Source organism: Coregonus clupeaformis, chromosome 21 (genome assembly GCF_020615455.1).
Source record: "Coregonus clupeaformis isolate EN_2021a chromosome 21, ASM2061545v1, whole genome shotgun sequence".
Taxonomy (NCBI): domain Eukaryota; kingdom Metazoa; phylum Chordata; class Actinopteri; order Salmoniformes; family Salmonidae; genus Coregonus; species Coregonus clupeaformis.
The window spans coordinates 34,635,580-34,652,899 of NC_059212.1; the positions used below are offsets into that span (position 1 = coordinate 34,635,580).

The following is a 17,320-nucleotide window of genomic DNA, read 5'->3' on the forward strand; positions in this document are numbered from 1 at the left end:
TGGATATGACTATCTCTCTGTGTAGAAGTATTATTTTGTTTAGTCTGTATAATGTAGTCGCCTTTATTTTTCCTACTGGTTACACTAATGGCAGCATAATGGCATATTGTGACCACCTAGCTTTTCCCATTGGACTGGCTTCTGTAAGAGCTTTTCACTTCAGTCCCTTTCTACACTGAGGATGAATATTGTTCCAAACACTGCAGAGGACATTGTAGTTGGTTGTTTGGATACATATAGTTTCTTTGTTGCAAATTAATTAATTAATGTTAGGATGGATCTCTGTCTGAGGAGTTGGAAGTTGGAACCAGGGAAGGCTATATGGAGACTGCTGAGCTCATCATCATGACTTACAGCAGTGGCCTCTGTTGCCCTGACATTGATTGAGCAGAGGTTAAACTGAAGTAGTGCACCAGGCTTAGGTTTACTCCATCAGTCAAAGTTGTTCAAGGCCGTCACTGACGGACGGTTGGAAGTCCTCAGCGGGTGGTGTTCAGTAGGTTACACCGTAGCAAAACGTTTTGCAACAGAAAACTAAAATAAATTGTCTTATTGGATTAGTTCAGCTATTACCCCCAGTTTGTTCTCTTGTGGTTGTTCTTGTTTATGATGTTCATGATCATTGGGACTGTGACAGCAGGCAGGAAGCAGACCAGCTGCTGGGCATGCAGATGTTCCAGCCAGTTAATTGGAGAATGTGGATTATGTATCCTAGTCAGGCAGATGAAGGCCAGCTCTGGGGGGCTATACTCGTATAACTCCAGTAGTGAGCTAGCCACGGTGCTCATAGTCCTGAGAGTACTGAAAGCTGTGCCTCCTGTCCCTTCTGTTAGTCAGGTCACAGTGTTCTTATGGTAACAGAATGCAATTGAAACTAGAGGATCAAGCTTTATTCCCTGGGAGTGTGGGGCACTAATCTGTCCACTCCTGGGTTTGTTGTTCATAATGTAGCCTATTGAGAATGTCTTTGCATATTTATACTGTATTTTCAGTGGCATTAAAAACAGATTATTTTGGATTCCTTTTGTTTTTAATGCTATGTAGACCTTATTTAAAAATGCTTTATGCACCATGATAATTGGTGGGCTTATGTTCAGGATGTGCAGTGGTCCTCAGGCTGTATTTGTTTTGAGTCAATAAGTATTCAACACCTTTTTTTATGGCAAGCCTACATAAATTCAGGAGTAAAAATGTGCTTAACATGTCACATAATAAGTTGCATGGACTCACACTGTGTGCAGTAATAGTGTTTAACATTATTTCCTAAATGTCTACCTCATCTCTGTACCCCACACTGTAAGGTCCCTTAGTCGCGCAGTGAATTTCAAACACAGATTCAACCACAAAGACCAGGGAGGTTTTCCAATGCCTCGCAAAGAAGGGCACCTATTGGTAGATGGGTAAAAAAATTAGTTATTAATTACACTTTGGATGGTGTATCAATACACCCAGACACTACAAAGATACAGGCGTTCTTCCTATCTCAGTTGCCAGAGATGAAGGAAACCGCTCAGGGATTTCACCATGAGGCCAATGGACTTAAAAACAGTTATAGTTCAATGGCTGTGATAGAACTGAGGATGGATCAACAACATGGTAGTTACTCCACAATACTAACCTAAATGACAGAGCGAGAAGAAGGAAGTCTGTACAGAATAAAAATATTCCAAAACATGCATCCTGTTTGCAACAAGGCACTAAAGTAATACTGCAAAAAATGTGGCAAAGCAATTAACTTTATGTTCTGAATACAAAGTGTTATGTTTGGGGCAAATCCAATGCAACATGTTACTGTGTACCACGCTCCATATTTTCAAGCATAGTGGTGGCTGCATCATGTTATGGGTATTCTTGTAATCATTAAGGACTGGGGAGTTTTTAAGCACAGAACCTGGTTCCGTCTGCTTTCCACCAGACACTGGGAGATGATGAATTCACCATTCAGCAGGACAATAACCTAAAACACAATCTACACTGGAGTTGCTTACCAAGAAGACCGTGAATGTTCCAAAGAGTTTCAGTTTTGACTTAAATGTACTTGAAAATCTATGGCAAGACCTGAAAAATGACAGAGCTTGAAGAATTCTGAAAAGAATCATGTATAAGTGTTGCACAATCCAGGTGTGGAAAGCTCTTGGAGATTTAACCAGAATGACTCACAGCTGTAATCCCTGCCAAAGGTGCTTCTACAAAGTATTGACTCAGGGGTGTGAATACTTATGTAAATTACATTTCTGTATTTCATTTGCAATACATTTGCTAAAATTTCTAAAAACATGTTTTCACTTTGTCATTATTAGGGGGGTGGCGGTCGGTGCCATTTAAGATGATTGAGGATGATAAAGATTTTATGAGCATGGCCTTATTTCTATTACAGCATATTGGATGACTGTCATTCATATTCCATTCACCCAGCTCAATGTAACATTGAAAGGTTTATGCTACTACATGATACTAAAATTTTCACCTAGCCGGTGAATGAAGGTTTACAATGTAGGTGCACAGGTCGAAATAAATTTGAGTAATCAAGGTGACCGACATTGATGCATTCAATACTGCCTTGCACACTCTTGCCTACATCTAGCTGATCTAGGGTGTAATCATTAGTCCAACAGTTGCAAACAATAGTTTTTATTGGACAAATTCAGGTATTTTCATCCCCGTTTTCGTTCCGTTTGCTTCCGTTTTAAGAAAAGTTTTTCAACAGAATCGGTGGAATGAATACACCCCTAATTACACGCAACACAGTTCACTTTCAGGCAGCCACATACAAACAGCATGATCCCTTTGATCGTTGTATACTTCCTCCTTGCATCTACACTCGCTCCTCTCACCTTTTCCCTTCACATGTGGACTTCAGTGCACAACACATCAGCTGTGACCAGGCGAAAACCTTGCCAAACCTTCATATCATAACCGCTACACATAGCCTAAATCGCTGTCACTATATTAGTTAACGTCATAGTCAATATAGCTATTAGAAATAACGCTTTAGTAATCCCGCTACAGTTTAGCAGTTACACCGGCAGTCCCCGGTGGCAATAAATTCATAAAACTTTACCTTGAATAGGAAGAGTTCCAGTGTTGGCTAGGCATAGCCAACTAGCTAACATAGCATCCCTCTCTGTTTTGGAGCTGGGTGTTTTGAGTAGGTTAAACTAGCTAGCTGCATTCACTAGCAAAGAAAGTGAAAAAAATACTATGAAATATAGCTAGCTCGCTCACTCTTGCTTCTCCATTTCTGAAGATCTTTGTTAATATATTGTCTTTCTCTCTGCGTCAATGACTCACCACATTTTATGCACTGCAGTGCTAGCTAGCTGTAGCTTATGCTTTCAGTACTAGATTCATTTTCTGATCCTTTTGATTGGGTGGACATCATGTTAGTACATGCTGCAAGAGCTCTGTTAGGTTTGAGGACATCCTCTGGAAGTTGTCATAATTACTGTAAGTCTATGGAAGGGGGTGAGAACCATGAGCCTTCTAGGTTTTGTATTGAAGTCAATGTACCCAGAGGGACGGAAACTAACTGTCCTCTGGCTACACCATGGTGCTACCCTACAGTGTGCTGTTGAGGATACTGTAGACCTTCATTGCAAAACGGTGTGTTTTAATCAACTATTTGGTGACGTGAATATATTTAGTATAGTTTTATCTAAAAATATAACACTTTCAATGTTTTACCATTTTTATTTTTATGAAATTCACTGAGGATGGTCCTCCCCTTCCTCCTCTGAGGAGCCTCCACTGGTGTGTAGATTTGGTGAGACAAAATCCATTCCCTTTTTGAATTCCGTCTGTAACGCAACAAAATGTGGAATAAGTCAAGGGGTATGAATACTTTCTGAAGGCACTGTTCAAGAAAAGGGCAACTAAAGGTAATGGCACCAGAGAGATGCCATAACAGCCACACACTCCTTTGTTGTCACTAGCGTAAAAACTTTGTCCAGATCTTCCTCAACACAGATGCTTGCCTTAACTAGACTCCAGATGTGAGAGCCACAACATCTGTGACACAAGATGGCATGAAAGTTTTACTGCGGTTTTGTGAGGCTGACGGGTGAGTGAATTTCCTCGCTAAAAGCCTCACTTCGTCCCGGGGCTTGGTACTGTAGCGAACGCTCTGTCTCCTCTCTATCTGGGTCAATTCACAGCAGAATGGATGTCTCTATAAAGCTAAGCGTAGCATTTGCAAGTCGATGCTGTTGGAGTGTATTCAGTGATGCCAGATTCATTTAATATGCTCTTAAAAGCGTCTCTCCAATGAATTAATTATCCCCTCTCATCTTGGAGCAGATCATGAGTAGCTAGCTTGCCATGATTGCCAAGGTGTACTTTGAATGGACTGTGAAAATAATAACTCTGACTTCACATTGTCACTTGTTCAAGCTCTGGGTCTGAACCAACTCACACTAGTGGAAACGTAATGTAGCCTAGCCTACTGTTGAATTTCAGTTTTCAATACAATTCTGGAACCGAGCGACAAGTGGTGATTTACACCATTTTGTAGTTTGATGTTTTCTGTGAACACTGAACAGCTTCTTCCTAAGTGTACAGTAATGTCCTTTGTCCCCATTTTTTAGAACGGCATGTTTGTGACAAACCTGAAGACCTAGCTGGCTGAGGCATGTTGTGAATCAGGAATCATTGCGTAACTGCGTATATCCCATCATGGCAATGCAAGCGGAGTTATGTCAAATCTTTTGGTAATTACTTTACTTTTTTCATTTTGATCAAATTGAAATGTAACCACAGAACACATTACGCATTCTCAGACACACAACAACCCTCTGACCCAATTTAACCTCAATATTTAACTGCTTGGAATCATCCGAAATATTTTGTGAAGCTAGTCTGTTCTGATTTATAAAGTCATGCTAATCAGAGTAACAGTGTCTCTGTTGGGTTAAATAATGTAGCCGTTTGAGAGAGAACGTTTTATATAAGGCTTTAAATAACCTTTTTAGTGTTTCCAGATTTCTATGAAATATGACCTATAATTACTTAAAATACGAGTGAAATAATTAGTTTTCCTTTCGAAAAAAAAGGTCAATTATGTTAAAAAGCAGCTTGTCTGTGTTGGAATGGTGACTCTGTTACATTACATTACACATAAGAGTCATTGGACGAAGGCGTCTTCTGTAGGGTGGAGTTTTGTTAAAATCCCCCAATGCTTGGTCTGAACATTAACATGCATCGCTTGCGGTACGGTTTTGGAAGCATAAGGACCGTCGGATGGAGGCACCCATAGCTGTATGGATCTTTGCAAAACTGCTGATGAAAGATGAGGGCCATATGTTTCGAAAGCCGTATCGCAAGTGATTATTGACGTTTCTAAACGTTAACACAGCATCGGGATTGTAGTTCATATGAGAGCGTCAGGGGCCATGCTAATGGCTGAACTGTAGGGGCATTGAAGGGGCAATGTCTAGATGGGATCCAGCTTTTGTCCAATTTACATCAAGTTGATACTTTTTGCATTTTAGCTAACCCCTTTCATAACCTTAACCTAATTCTCCTAACCTGCCACATTTAATTATCCTAACCTGTTGCGTAAGTTCTCCGAAACCTGCTAGGAAGAAGTCAATTCTGACAAAAGCTGATCCTCCTGCAGCTGAGATGCTTATGATATTAAAATCTAGATGCATTCATGATAGACAGACTACTACTTAAAGTATGAGGGGGATGACATCACAGTGGCTACTAGAACTCACCTCTGCTACAGTCACACCCCTTTCACCTCCTACGTCACTGACTGTGTGATCTGAGTCAATGTAGCAGAATTAAATACCCACAATGTAGTCTGTGGGTGCTAGATGGACTCAGTTGTCTGCGCTGATGCCTGCTGCGGTTAATGCGGAGAAGGAAGTCAGTGAGTGTAGCACGTGAGTGCTAGGTTCTTTCTCAATTCATCCTTCCTCGATTCCTCGCCTCCTTCTAAAAACCCATTGGAGAAGGTCAGAGGGGAGGGACCTTGTACTTTATCATCCAATAAAGGTGAGGAGATGGGATGCGAGTAATCAAGGAAAGACCAAGTGAGACAAAGCCCTTGTAGCCATCGTGTGTTGATGTCACCCGCCCTGAGACCTAACGTACTGTTATCCTAGCCCAACCAAGATCATGTTTTTTGGTAAGATAATGGATGCTGCTTTGTGGCTGTTGTGGACAGGGGTTACATCCTAGGTCAGCCATACAGGGCTTGTTACACCCACTAATAAATCAAGGACATCCACTGCAGCTGCAAATCTGTGTAATATCATCAGAGAAAATGAGAGTGAGTGACAACCAAATAAAACAAACAGGGAATGTTCAATGACCCAAAAAATACTCATATTACTTAAATCAAAGAATCAACACTTTAATATCATACAAATAACGCCTATGTAAATGGTTAGTGGGTTTAGACATTAATCTGACTCCTAACAAGAGATTGAATAGTTAAATGAATAGTGTCTAATACAAATAATAAGCAGAATGTCAGGGCTGTCCTGGAACTGATACCTGCACCCGAGTAGCTAGATCTCTAGGTGCAAGGTTGGCAATGCATGTTCTAGGTCTATGCATTGTTGCGGTCTGTGTATATTTGTAAACAACAGCTGGTGCATAAAATCTAATACTAAGGAAGTCTCAAGGTTTTGCTCGCCTGAGGTAGAGTATCTCATGATAATCTGTAGACCACACTATTTACCAAGAGCGTTTCCATCTATATCTTTTTCGTAGCTATTTACCACCACAAACCGATGCTGGCAATAAGATTGCACTCAATGAGCTGTATAAGGCCATAAATAAACAGGAAAACGCTCATCCAGAGGCAGCTAGACTCCTAGTGGCCGGGGACTTTAATGCAGGGAAACTTAAATCCATTCTACCTAATTTCTACCAGCATGTTAAATGTGCAACCAGAGGAAAAAAAACTCTAGACCACCTTTACTCATTTTACATTTACATTTTAGTCATTTAGCAGACGCTCTTATCCAGAGCGACTTACAGTTAGTGAGTGCATACATTTTCATACTGGTCCCCCGTGGGAATCGAACCCACAACCCTGGCGTTGCAAGCGCCATGCTCTACCAACTGAGCTACACGGGACTGCTCCACACACAGAGATGCGTACAAAGCTCTCCCTCTCCCTCCATTTGGCAAATCTGACCAGAACTCTCTCTCCTCCTGATTCCTGCTTATAAGCAAAAACTAAAGCAGGAAGCACCTGTGACTAGGTTAATAAGGAGGTGGTCAGATGACGTAGATGCTAAGCTACAGGACTGTTTTGCTAGCACAGACTGGAATATGTTCCGGAATTCTTACGATAACATTGAGCAGTATACCACAAGTCACTGGCTTCATCAATAAGTACATGGTTGACGTCGTCCCCACAGTGACCGTACGTACATACCCCAACCAGAAGCCATGGATTACAGGCAACTGAGCTAAAGGGTAGAGCTGCCGCTTTCAAGGAGCGGGACTCTAACCCGGACACTTACAATAAATCCCGCTAGAGTCAATACAGGACTAAGATTGAATTGTACTACACCGGCTCTGACGCTCGTCGGATGTGGCAGGGCTTGAAAACTATTACAGACTATAAAGGGAAGCACAGCCACGAGCTGCCCATTGACACAAGCCTACCAGATGAGCTAAATCACTTCTATGCTCGCTTCGAGGCAAGCAACACTGAAGCCTTCATGAGAGCATCAGCTGTTCCGGATGACTATGTGATCACGCTCTCTGTAGCCGATGTGAGTAAGAATTTTAAGCAGGTCAACATTCACAAGGCCGCAGGGCCAGACGGATTACCAGGACGTGTACTCCGAGCATGCGCTGACCAACTGGCAAGTGTCTTCACTGACATTTTCAACAAGTCCCTGACTGAGTCTGTAATACAAACATGTTTCAAGCAGACCACCATAGTCCCTGTGCCCAAGAACACTAAGAACCTGCCTAAATGACTACCGACCCGTAGCACTCACATCTGTAGCCATGAAATGCTTTGCAAGGCTGGTCATGGCTCACGTCAACACCATTATCCCAGAAACCCTATACCCACTCCAATTTGCATACCACCCCAACAGATCCACAGATGGTGCAATCACCATTGCACACCACACTGCCCTTTCCCACCTGGACAAGAGGAACAACTACGTGAGAATGCTATTCATTGACTGCAGCTCAGCGTTCAACACCATAGTGCCCTCAAAGCTCATCACTAAGCTAAGGACCATGGGACTAAACACCTCCCTCTGCAACTGGATCCTGGACTTCCTGATGGGCCGCCCCCAGGTGGTAAGGGTAGGTAACAACACATCTGCCACGCTGATCTTCAACACGGGGGCCCCTCAGGGGTGTGTGCTCAGTCCCCTCCTGTACTCCCTGTTCACCCATGACTGCATGGCCAGGCACGACTCCAACACCATCAAGTTTGCTGATGACACAACAGTGGTAGGCTTGTGGAAGGCTACCCAAAATGTTTGACCCATGTTAAACAATTTAAAGGCAATGCTACCAAATACTAATTGAGTGTATGTGAACTTCTGACCCACTGGGAATGTGATGAAAGAAATAAAAGCTGAAATAAATCATTCTCTCTACTAATATTCTGACATTTCACATTCTTAAAATAGTGGTGATCCTAACTGACCTAAGACAGGGAATTTGTACTAGGATTAAATGTCAGGAATTGTGAAAAAATGAGTTTAAATGTATTTGGCTAAGGTGTATGTAAACTTCCGACTTCAACTGTATTACCTCGACTAACTGATGCCCCCACACATTGACTCTGTACCGGTACCCCCTGTATACAGCCTCCCTACTGTTATTTTATTTTACTGCTGCACTTTAATTTGTTGCATTTCCTTTTTTTACTTAACACTTTTTATTTTCTTAACTGCATTGTTTATTAAGGGCTTGTAAGTAAATATGTCACTAATGTCTACACCTGTTGTATTCAGCGCATGTGGGAAATAAAATTTGATATGGACTATCCCACCCGTGAATACTATGGTCGAATGCTAATTTTGGCCTTGAGAAAACAACTAGACTAAGTTAGCTAGCTAGCTGTTTACAGCCGCGATGGAACAGCTGTTTACAAACACACCGTAAATTCTTTGGGGTTCCAGGGTTCACTTCCGCTCCTCCTCAAAAAGCTCATAAAAAGGTCTATACTCCAGCATTTTGCATTTGATATCAAATGTTTTATGAGGCAACATAATGAGGCCATTTATCAAATGAGGACACACACACACACACACACACAGTATAGGGTGGGAGGCAGGGTTGTGCTCAATTCAGAATTTTCGAATTGACTCCCATTCAACTCATGAGTGGAAATTTTGAATTGAATTGGCCACACCCCATATGATGTAGAATTTCAGTCACAAGAAGTAGAATTTAGAACATGAGTTTTTTTGAATCTGACAGGTCACACTATCAGATACCAAAGAATGTATCACTTTTTTCTCTGGAAACAATCTATAAATACTCTTAACCTTAGTGCTTAGAATAGCCATTTTATACACTGCTCGAAATCAAACTGTCCACTTAGGAAGCAACACTGATTGACAATACATTTCACATGCTGTTGTGCAAATGGTATAGACAACAGGTGGAAATTATAGGCAATTAGCAAGACGCCCCCAATAAAGGACAGGTTTTGCAGGTGGTGACCACAGACCACTTCTCAGTTCCTATGCTTCCTGGCTGATGTTTTGGTCACTTTTGAATGCTGGCTGTTCTTTCACTCTAGTGGTAGCATGAGACGGAGTCTACAACCCACACAAGTGGCTCAGGTAGTGCAGCTCATCCAGGATGGCACATCAATGCGAGCTGTGGCAAGAAGGTTTGCTGTGTCTGTCAGCGTAGTGTCCAGAGCATGGAGGCGCTACCAGGAGACAGGCCAGTACATCAGGAGATGTGGAGGAGGCCGTAGGAGGGCAACAACCCAGCAGCAGGAACGCTACCTCCGCCTTTGTGCAAGGAGGAGCAGGAGGAGCACTGCCAGAGCCCTGCAAAATGACCTCCAGCAGGCCACAAATGTGCATGTGTCTGCTCAAACGGTCAGAAACAGACTCCATGAGGGGCCGACGTCCACAGGTGGGGGTTGTGCTTACAGCCCAACACCGTGCAGGACGTTTGGCATTTGCCAGAGAACACCAAGATTGGCAAATTCGCCACTGGTGCCCTGTGCTCTTCACAGATGAAAGCAGGTTCACACTGAGCACATGTGACAGACGTGACAGAGTCTGGAGACGCCGTGGAGAACGTTCTGCTGCCTGCAACATCCTCCAGCATGACCGGTTTGGCGGTGGGTCAGTCATGGTGTGTGGTGGCATTTCTTTGGGGGGCCGCACAGCCCTCCATGTGCTCGCCAGAGGTAGCCTGACTGCCATTAGGTACCGAGATGAGATCCTCAGACCCCTTGTGAGACCATATGCTGGTGCGGTTGGCCCTGGGTTCCTCCTAATGCAAGACAATGCTAGACCTCATGTGGCTGGAGTGTGTCAGCAGTTCCTGCAAGAGGAAGGCATTGATGCTATGGACTGCCCGTTCCCCAGACCTGAATCCAATTGAGCACATCTGGGACATCATGTCTCGCTCCATCCACCAACGCCACGTTGCACCACAGACTGTCCAGGAGTTGGTGGATGCTTTAGTCCAGGTCTGGGAGGAGATTCCTCAGGAGACCATCCGCCACCTCATCAGGAGCATGCCCAGGCATTGTAGGGAGGTCATACAGGCACGTGGAGGCCACACACACACTACTGAGCCTCATTTTGACTTGTTTTAAGGACATTACATCAAAGTTGGATCAGCCTGTAGTGTGGTTTTCCACTTTTAATTTTGAGGGTGACTCCAAATCCAGACCTCCATGGGTTGATACATTTTATTTCCATTGATAATTTTTGTGATTTTGTTGTCAGCACATTCAACTATGTAAAGAAAAAAAGTATTTAATACGATTATTTCATTCATTCAGATCTAGGATGTGTTATTTTAGTGTTCCCTTTATTTTTTTGAGCAGTGTATTTCCACCAACCATTACATTTGTTTGGCTTCTTTTTTAAGGCGTTAGGGTCAATTTGAGAGTTAAACTAATGCATTCTGGGACATATTATCCCCATATTGAACAAAATGTAGGTCATAAATAAATATAATAACTTACAATCTTTACATACAGGTTTTGTTTTCCTTGATCATTCCAAGAGTTTGTCCTGAAGATCAATTGTTTCATCCAATATTTTATATGCATGTATATAACGATATGTTTGTTTTTGTGTACAATATATATATTGTATAGACTACACCTAATATAGATAAGAGGCATTTGAATTTCACTTAATTCAATTAATTCCTTTTAATTCAAATTTGAATTGCAATTCTGTATCCTGTTTACTACTTCAATTCTGAATTGAGCACAACCCTGGTGGGAGGAGTTTTTATTTATTTTTATAATCAGTGCTTTCCTACTCCTCTGCCTGTCTGCTGTACTAGTATGTAGGTGGATATCCTGCTCATGGCATTTATATTTTGGTATAGCAGTCCAGTTCTTCAAAATAGCACACTGCCCAAATTCCACTTCTCCCGAGGCTCCAGAAGACAGAGTAGAAGTGACTCTTTCTGGACAGTGAAGGGATGTTTTGATCCTGTCTACTTGCCAAACCATCACAGCAGCAGCCAACACATGACTTCCAGCCCATCCCCAACGAGCTTCTCTGGCTAGTCTTTGAAGTTTTGGTGTATAAAAAATCTGGATGTCCTGGAGGAGCTCATAATGACTCAATATTGAGATAATAATAACTTTATGCGATGTGACATTTTACAACACTGAGTGAGGTTCACTCTGACTGCCTGCACTAGAGGCTCACACAACAGTTTCTGACATTTGAATGATTTGCATGTGCACCTTTGTGCCTTCCCTTTTGAGTTGAAGCTGAGGGTGGAGGGGATTGAGGGCCCATACTGTTTGTGTTCTATTCATTTTGGTAAAGGTGTATTGGCCCTGGCCCCTACTGTCGATAGAGCTGTGGCTCCTTATTTCTCTATATTGGCCTGCAGGGGGATTGTTGCGCAGTGTGCTGCTCAAGTGTTTTTGCTGATCCTCATTTCACGTTCGTAATTGGTTCCTTTGCTGGGGTAGATTTTCTTATTGCTAACATGATGGTAAACTGCCTCTGTTCAGCCCAGCGATAGAAAATGGTTAAGTCCCTCAACTGCTGAGAGCTAAATATAGAAGCATTAACTTTGGGACATGCCTGCTCATACATAATGCATTACTATGGGAGGTGATGTTGCATTACCTTTTGCCTTTTTATTGTCTGATCATTCTTACAAATGAGGTTAGAGTCCTCCTTCATGCCTTTTTGAAGAGCTTCCTTGGTTTAACATAGTGCTTTACAACTGGATTAGATGTTCGTTTTGACTATTTAGAGGCCTCACCATTTTGTCATTTCACTGCCCATTTTACTTATCTACTAATGATTTTGATGGGCAGTTGGTCACCAGTTCATAATATTTTAGACTAAGTGAAGGTTTAGTGAAAACGAATGTACATTTTTGCACCCGTCCCTCATGTCCCCATAGTGTGATGCACGGGACCCATGATGATCAGTGCCCCCAGAGTTCCAATGACGTTAGTGTTCAGTCCCAAGTGTGCCGATCACAGTGTTGGGAGCCAAGTGAACACATTTATGGAAATCACCAGGGAAAAATTGTCAATATTTAATTTATTGATTACTTGGGTGATGCTGATCCTAACATAATCCGCATCCTTGTTTTCCTAATCTTCTGATTTGGCTCTACTACAACCTGTTAAAGGATTTACTGTAGGTTTGATATTGAAGATAATACTCCTGTTTTTCCATATACGAATGCTCCTGCACACACACCTCTGCACCCTTGATTTGATTTATGTTTATATGATTTAACAATCATGTTTCCCCCTCAGCGTTGGAGAGGAAGATGTCGGTAAGGCAAAGCAGAGAAGAGCTGATCAAGAGAGGCGTGCTGAAGGAGATCTTTGAGAAAGGTGAGATGTTTCCTCATTCACTTCATCCTGTGCCCCTAAAAAAAAAAGGACATATCAATGTTTGGTTTTGGTCATCTCTCATCGTTTTGTTGAGCCTACAGTGAATGAGATGTGTGACTATTGTGTGTTCTGCTCCATAGCTTTCAGAAAGTCATTCATTCATGATCCATTCATTTTGAGCAGATCTATCTTATCCTGTCAAAAGGGTTCATACTCAAAATATAGGAAATCTAGCAGATTGAGACTTCTTATGTGTATATATTTTGTGTGTGAGATATATATTTTTTATCTAAACATGTTTGGATCTGACAGGTTCTCCCCCGGTCAGTCAGGATATCTCCTTCTGATGAAGGAGAAAGTCCATCAGGGTTTAAGAGATGCTGTGTTTAGTTGAGCTGATGGGTGATGTAATCATTCTGCCTCCCTCTCTGTGGACAACTTGTCTGAACATAAACCAGTTTCCTAAACCATTACTATACTACTGGTACATACTAGTAGGCTACAGTCAATATCACATTTTATTTGTGCCGAATACAACAGGTGTAGACTTTACTGTGAAATGCTTACTTACGAGCCCTTTCCCAACAATGCAGAGTTAAAAAGTAAGAATTAGCAAACGAGGCTATATACAAGGAGTACCGAGTCAATGTGCTGGGGGTACGAGGTAGTTGAGGTGATTGAGGTAATCTGTAGGAAGGGGTAAAAGTGACTAGGCAATCAGGTTGGATAGTATACAGTTTTGTGTGGGGTGTGTGTAGGGCTGTGGAGGTCATGAAATTTCGTCAGCCGGTGACTGTCAAGCAAATAACTGTCGGTCTCACGGTAATTGCCCGTTAATTAATAAACACATTTAGCATCTCCTGGCTTCCACACAGCCTACAAGCCACTGATGCAGACCTTTGGAACATCTACATTTTAAAAAGTCTAATAAATCCATGTAATATAGCCTACACCTTCACAATAAATCTATTATTTATTTATTTATTTATTTATTTTAGTCTAAAGAAGCATGATATGAAGAAAATGTAGTCTATTTCAGAAGACCAGAATAGCATACTCTGAGTTGTCCTTATGTTAGGTCCTGATCTGGCTATGCCAAATGGATGTGGGCTACACTAGTTCATTTAGCAGACAAGATTTGCTTAGAATTCCGTGGCATTATTTTATAGTATGAAGAATACAATTGAACAAAGCTGAATAAAATGGAAAGGATATTTTCTCCAAATGATTTGAGGGAGTGCACACATGCGGCTATTCTGTGTTGAGCTGTTAACAAAGAAATAGGTATTTCTATATGCTTGATTTTCAAGATATGAATGTAACTTTAGTTGTTCTACAGACGTTGGGCTATATGTTTTGATTTTTAATACATTGTAACGCTGCATGATGCGACTTGAATGATGATTTGAAAAAAGTCGCTTCATAGGCATGAGCTCTGCTTAGTTTTTTGCACAGGCTGTACACACATCATTCACAATTTGACAAGCATTTGATAATGCCTAGAATTTCACGGTGGCATCCCCTTTGTGTGGCTGTAATGCACCCTAAAAAAAATCCATGCCTTTTGTGGCGAGTGGCCGTTGTGAGCTTCTCCCTGAGTGCTGCGCACTCCATCACGTGATTGGGTCTTTCTCACAGGCTACAAGTGAAGACCGACCCATCGGGGACTCAAATGCGCTTGTCCTTATCCAATTTCTGAGGTACATATTCAGTGGCGATATTAGCTTGTAAATCTTGGTGGGGCAAAAAAGTGGGATGCATGCCAGCAAAGCCACTAAAAAATACATTAATTGCACTATAACGGTGACAAACGGTGCCCACAAACTGTTAGGGCCTACATAAAGCTGTCCCAACAGCAGTCCCAACATCTTACCACTGCTACACCTGGCTATCAGCGGAGCCTTGTCTGGCAGCAGTTCATTCAGCATCATTTACTTCCTTTAAAAAAAACCATAGCTGATTTGGCTGACTTGCTTAAACAAATGTGGTTTCTAATAACATTTGAGATGTACAAACTATGACCTAAGGGGACGACAAGCAGATAAGAGGCAATCTAACTTTGTTTAGCACTTTTGAAATGTACAGCGACAGAATTCAGAACATGGGCCGTTCTTAGTGTTCTCCCTGTACATCAAGTCAGATCCGTAGGATAAATAAAGGGGGCATATAACCAGACAACTCTTTACAAAATGTGATTATTACATTTCTCTAAAACAGGTTATAGGCTACATGTGCACCACCAAGTCAGAACAATAGGCAAAATTAAGAGGGGTAAATAACCAAATTATTAGGGTGAGGCACATGGGCTAGTATTACTTTCTTAGCTACATTATACATATCTCCATGGCATATTACAACATTTATGCAGCAGCATACAATACATTTTTGGACTCACCTTGTTGTGCTGTGCTCACTTGAATAGGAAGGTGGCGCGGCGGGCAAATTGTGTCATCAAAGTCTGGCATTCTCTGGATTTATGGTGCTTTCAAGATAACTGAGATCTCTGGAAAAAACAAGGTTGAATCATGATGATGTCATTGATCTTCAGGTCGTAGCTCTAGAAAGAGGCCCGAGTTCCTGACTTAAAATTCAGAGTTGGATGACCGTTCAAAACGTATTTCCCAGTCGGAGCTCGTTTTTTCCTGACTTCACAGTTGTCTTGAACTCACTGAAGTCAAGTTTTCGCAGTTCAGAGTTAACAGTGGTTTTGAGCGCGGCACAAATCATGCTTCATTGACAGCATGGCCAATGTTGAATGTTTGAATAATTTTAAGCTTGGAAAAGAGACCCTTAATCCCAGACTTGGGACCACACAGCCACTCCACTGAATAGCAGGCTAGTGATTGCTTTGCAATGCTTGCAGTTAGCCACTGATTCCTTCCAAACCACTCATTGTTGAATTTGCGATTTCCAACTTGTTGTAATGTTTATGGCAGATGAGCACCGATATGTTTTATCTATAATTTATCTTCATTATTTCTCTTCATATGACAAGGATTAAAAAGGATTTGCCAGTAGATTGTCGACTTGATTCATGATGATGACTGCTAGCTAAGATTTTGAAAGTATGATGTTGACATGATCAGTCCAATCAAAGCTACTGTAGATATAACGTGATTTGACGTCATTTTATCTGTGGCCAATGACCTTGAGCCTTCTTGGATGGGCACTTCTAATGTAACTCTATGGCAGCACCCAAGGGGCTTGACTTTTTTAGGTCTACCCTTAGACTTGGTGGTGACGTACTGTCCCCACGAGTGACAGAACACTGAGCTAATTATGGCGCAACTATAGAACAGTACCAACACCTATGCTCCGTATTTTCAGATGGCTGCCCCACCACCACAGAAAGCACTGAGCTAGGCTGAAACACCTGCATTTTGGAGCTGCCTTGCTCAAGAAAGCAAAAAAGATACCATGTTTGTATGCGGCTTTATTAACTCAATGATTAAAAAAATATATACAGTGGGGAGAACAAGTATTTGATACACTGCAGGTTTTCCTACTTACAAAGCATGTAGAGGTCTGTAATTTTTATCATAGGTACACTTCAACTGTGAGAGACGGAATCTAAAACAAAAATCCAGAAAATCACATTGTATGATTTTTAAGTAATAATTTGCATTTTATTGCATGACATAAGTATTTGATACATCAGAAAAGCAGAACTTAATATTTGGTACAGAAACCTTTGTTTGCAATTACAGAGATAATGTTTCCTGTAGGTCTTGACCAGGTTTGCACACACTGCAGCAGGGATTTTGGCCCACTCCTCCATACAGACCTTCTCCAGATCCTTCAGGTTTCGGGGCTGTCACTGGGCAATACGGACTTTCAGCTCCCTCCAAAGATTTTCTATTGGGTTCAGGTCTGGAGACTGGCTAGGCCACTCCAGGACCTTGAGATGTTTCTTACGGAGCCACTCCTTAGTTGCCCTGGCTGTGTGTTTCGGGTCGTTGTCATGCTGGAAGACCCAGCCACGACCCATCTTCAATGCTCTTACTGAGGGAATGAGGTTGTTGGCCAAGATCTCGTGATACATGGCCCCATCCATCCTCCCCTCAATACGGTGCAGTCGTCCTGTCCCCTTTGCAGAAAAGCATCCCCAAAGAATGATGTTTCCACCTCCATGCTTCACGGTTGGGATGGTGTTCTTGGGGTTGTACTCATCCTTCTTCTGCCTCCAAACACGGCGAGTGGAGTTTAGACCAAAAAGCTCTATTTTTGTCTCATCAGACCAGATGACCTTCTCCCATTCCTCCTCTCGATTATCCAGATGGTCATTGGCAAACTTCAGACGGG

At 42.0% G+C, this 17,320-nt stretch overlaps 1 protein-coding gene across 4 annotated transcripts in view; it reads left to right on the forward strand.

Moving 5' to 3' along the window:
• Positions 1–17,320, forward strand: part of LOC121535315 (phosphatase and actin regulator 1) — a 109,091-nt gene that overhangs the window by 69,697 nt on the left and 22,074 nt on the right. For all 4 annotated transcript variants that reach the window (XM_041842261.2, XM_041842262.2, XM_041842258.2 and 1 more), the window contains exon 3: positions 12,938–13,018. In XM_041842261.2, the coding sequence (XP_041698195.1) occupies positions 12,938–13,018 (81 nt within the window). The remainder of the gene's footprint in view (positions 1–12,937; positions 13,019–17,320) is intronic.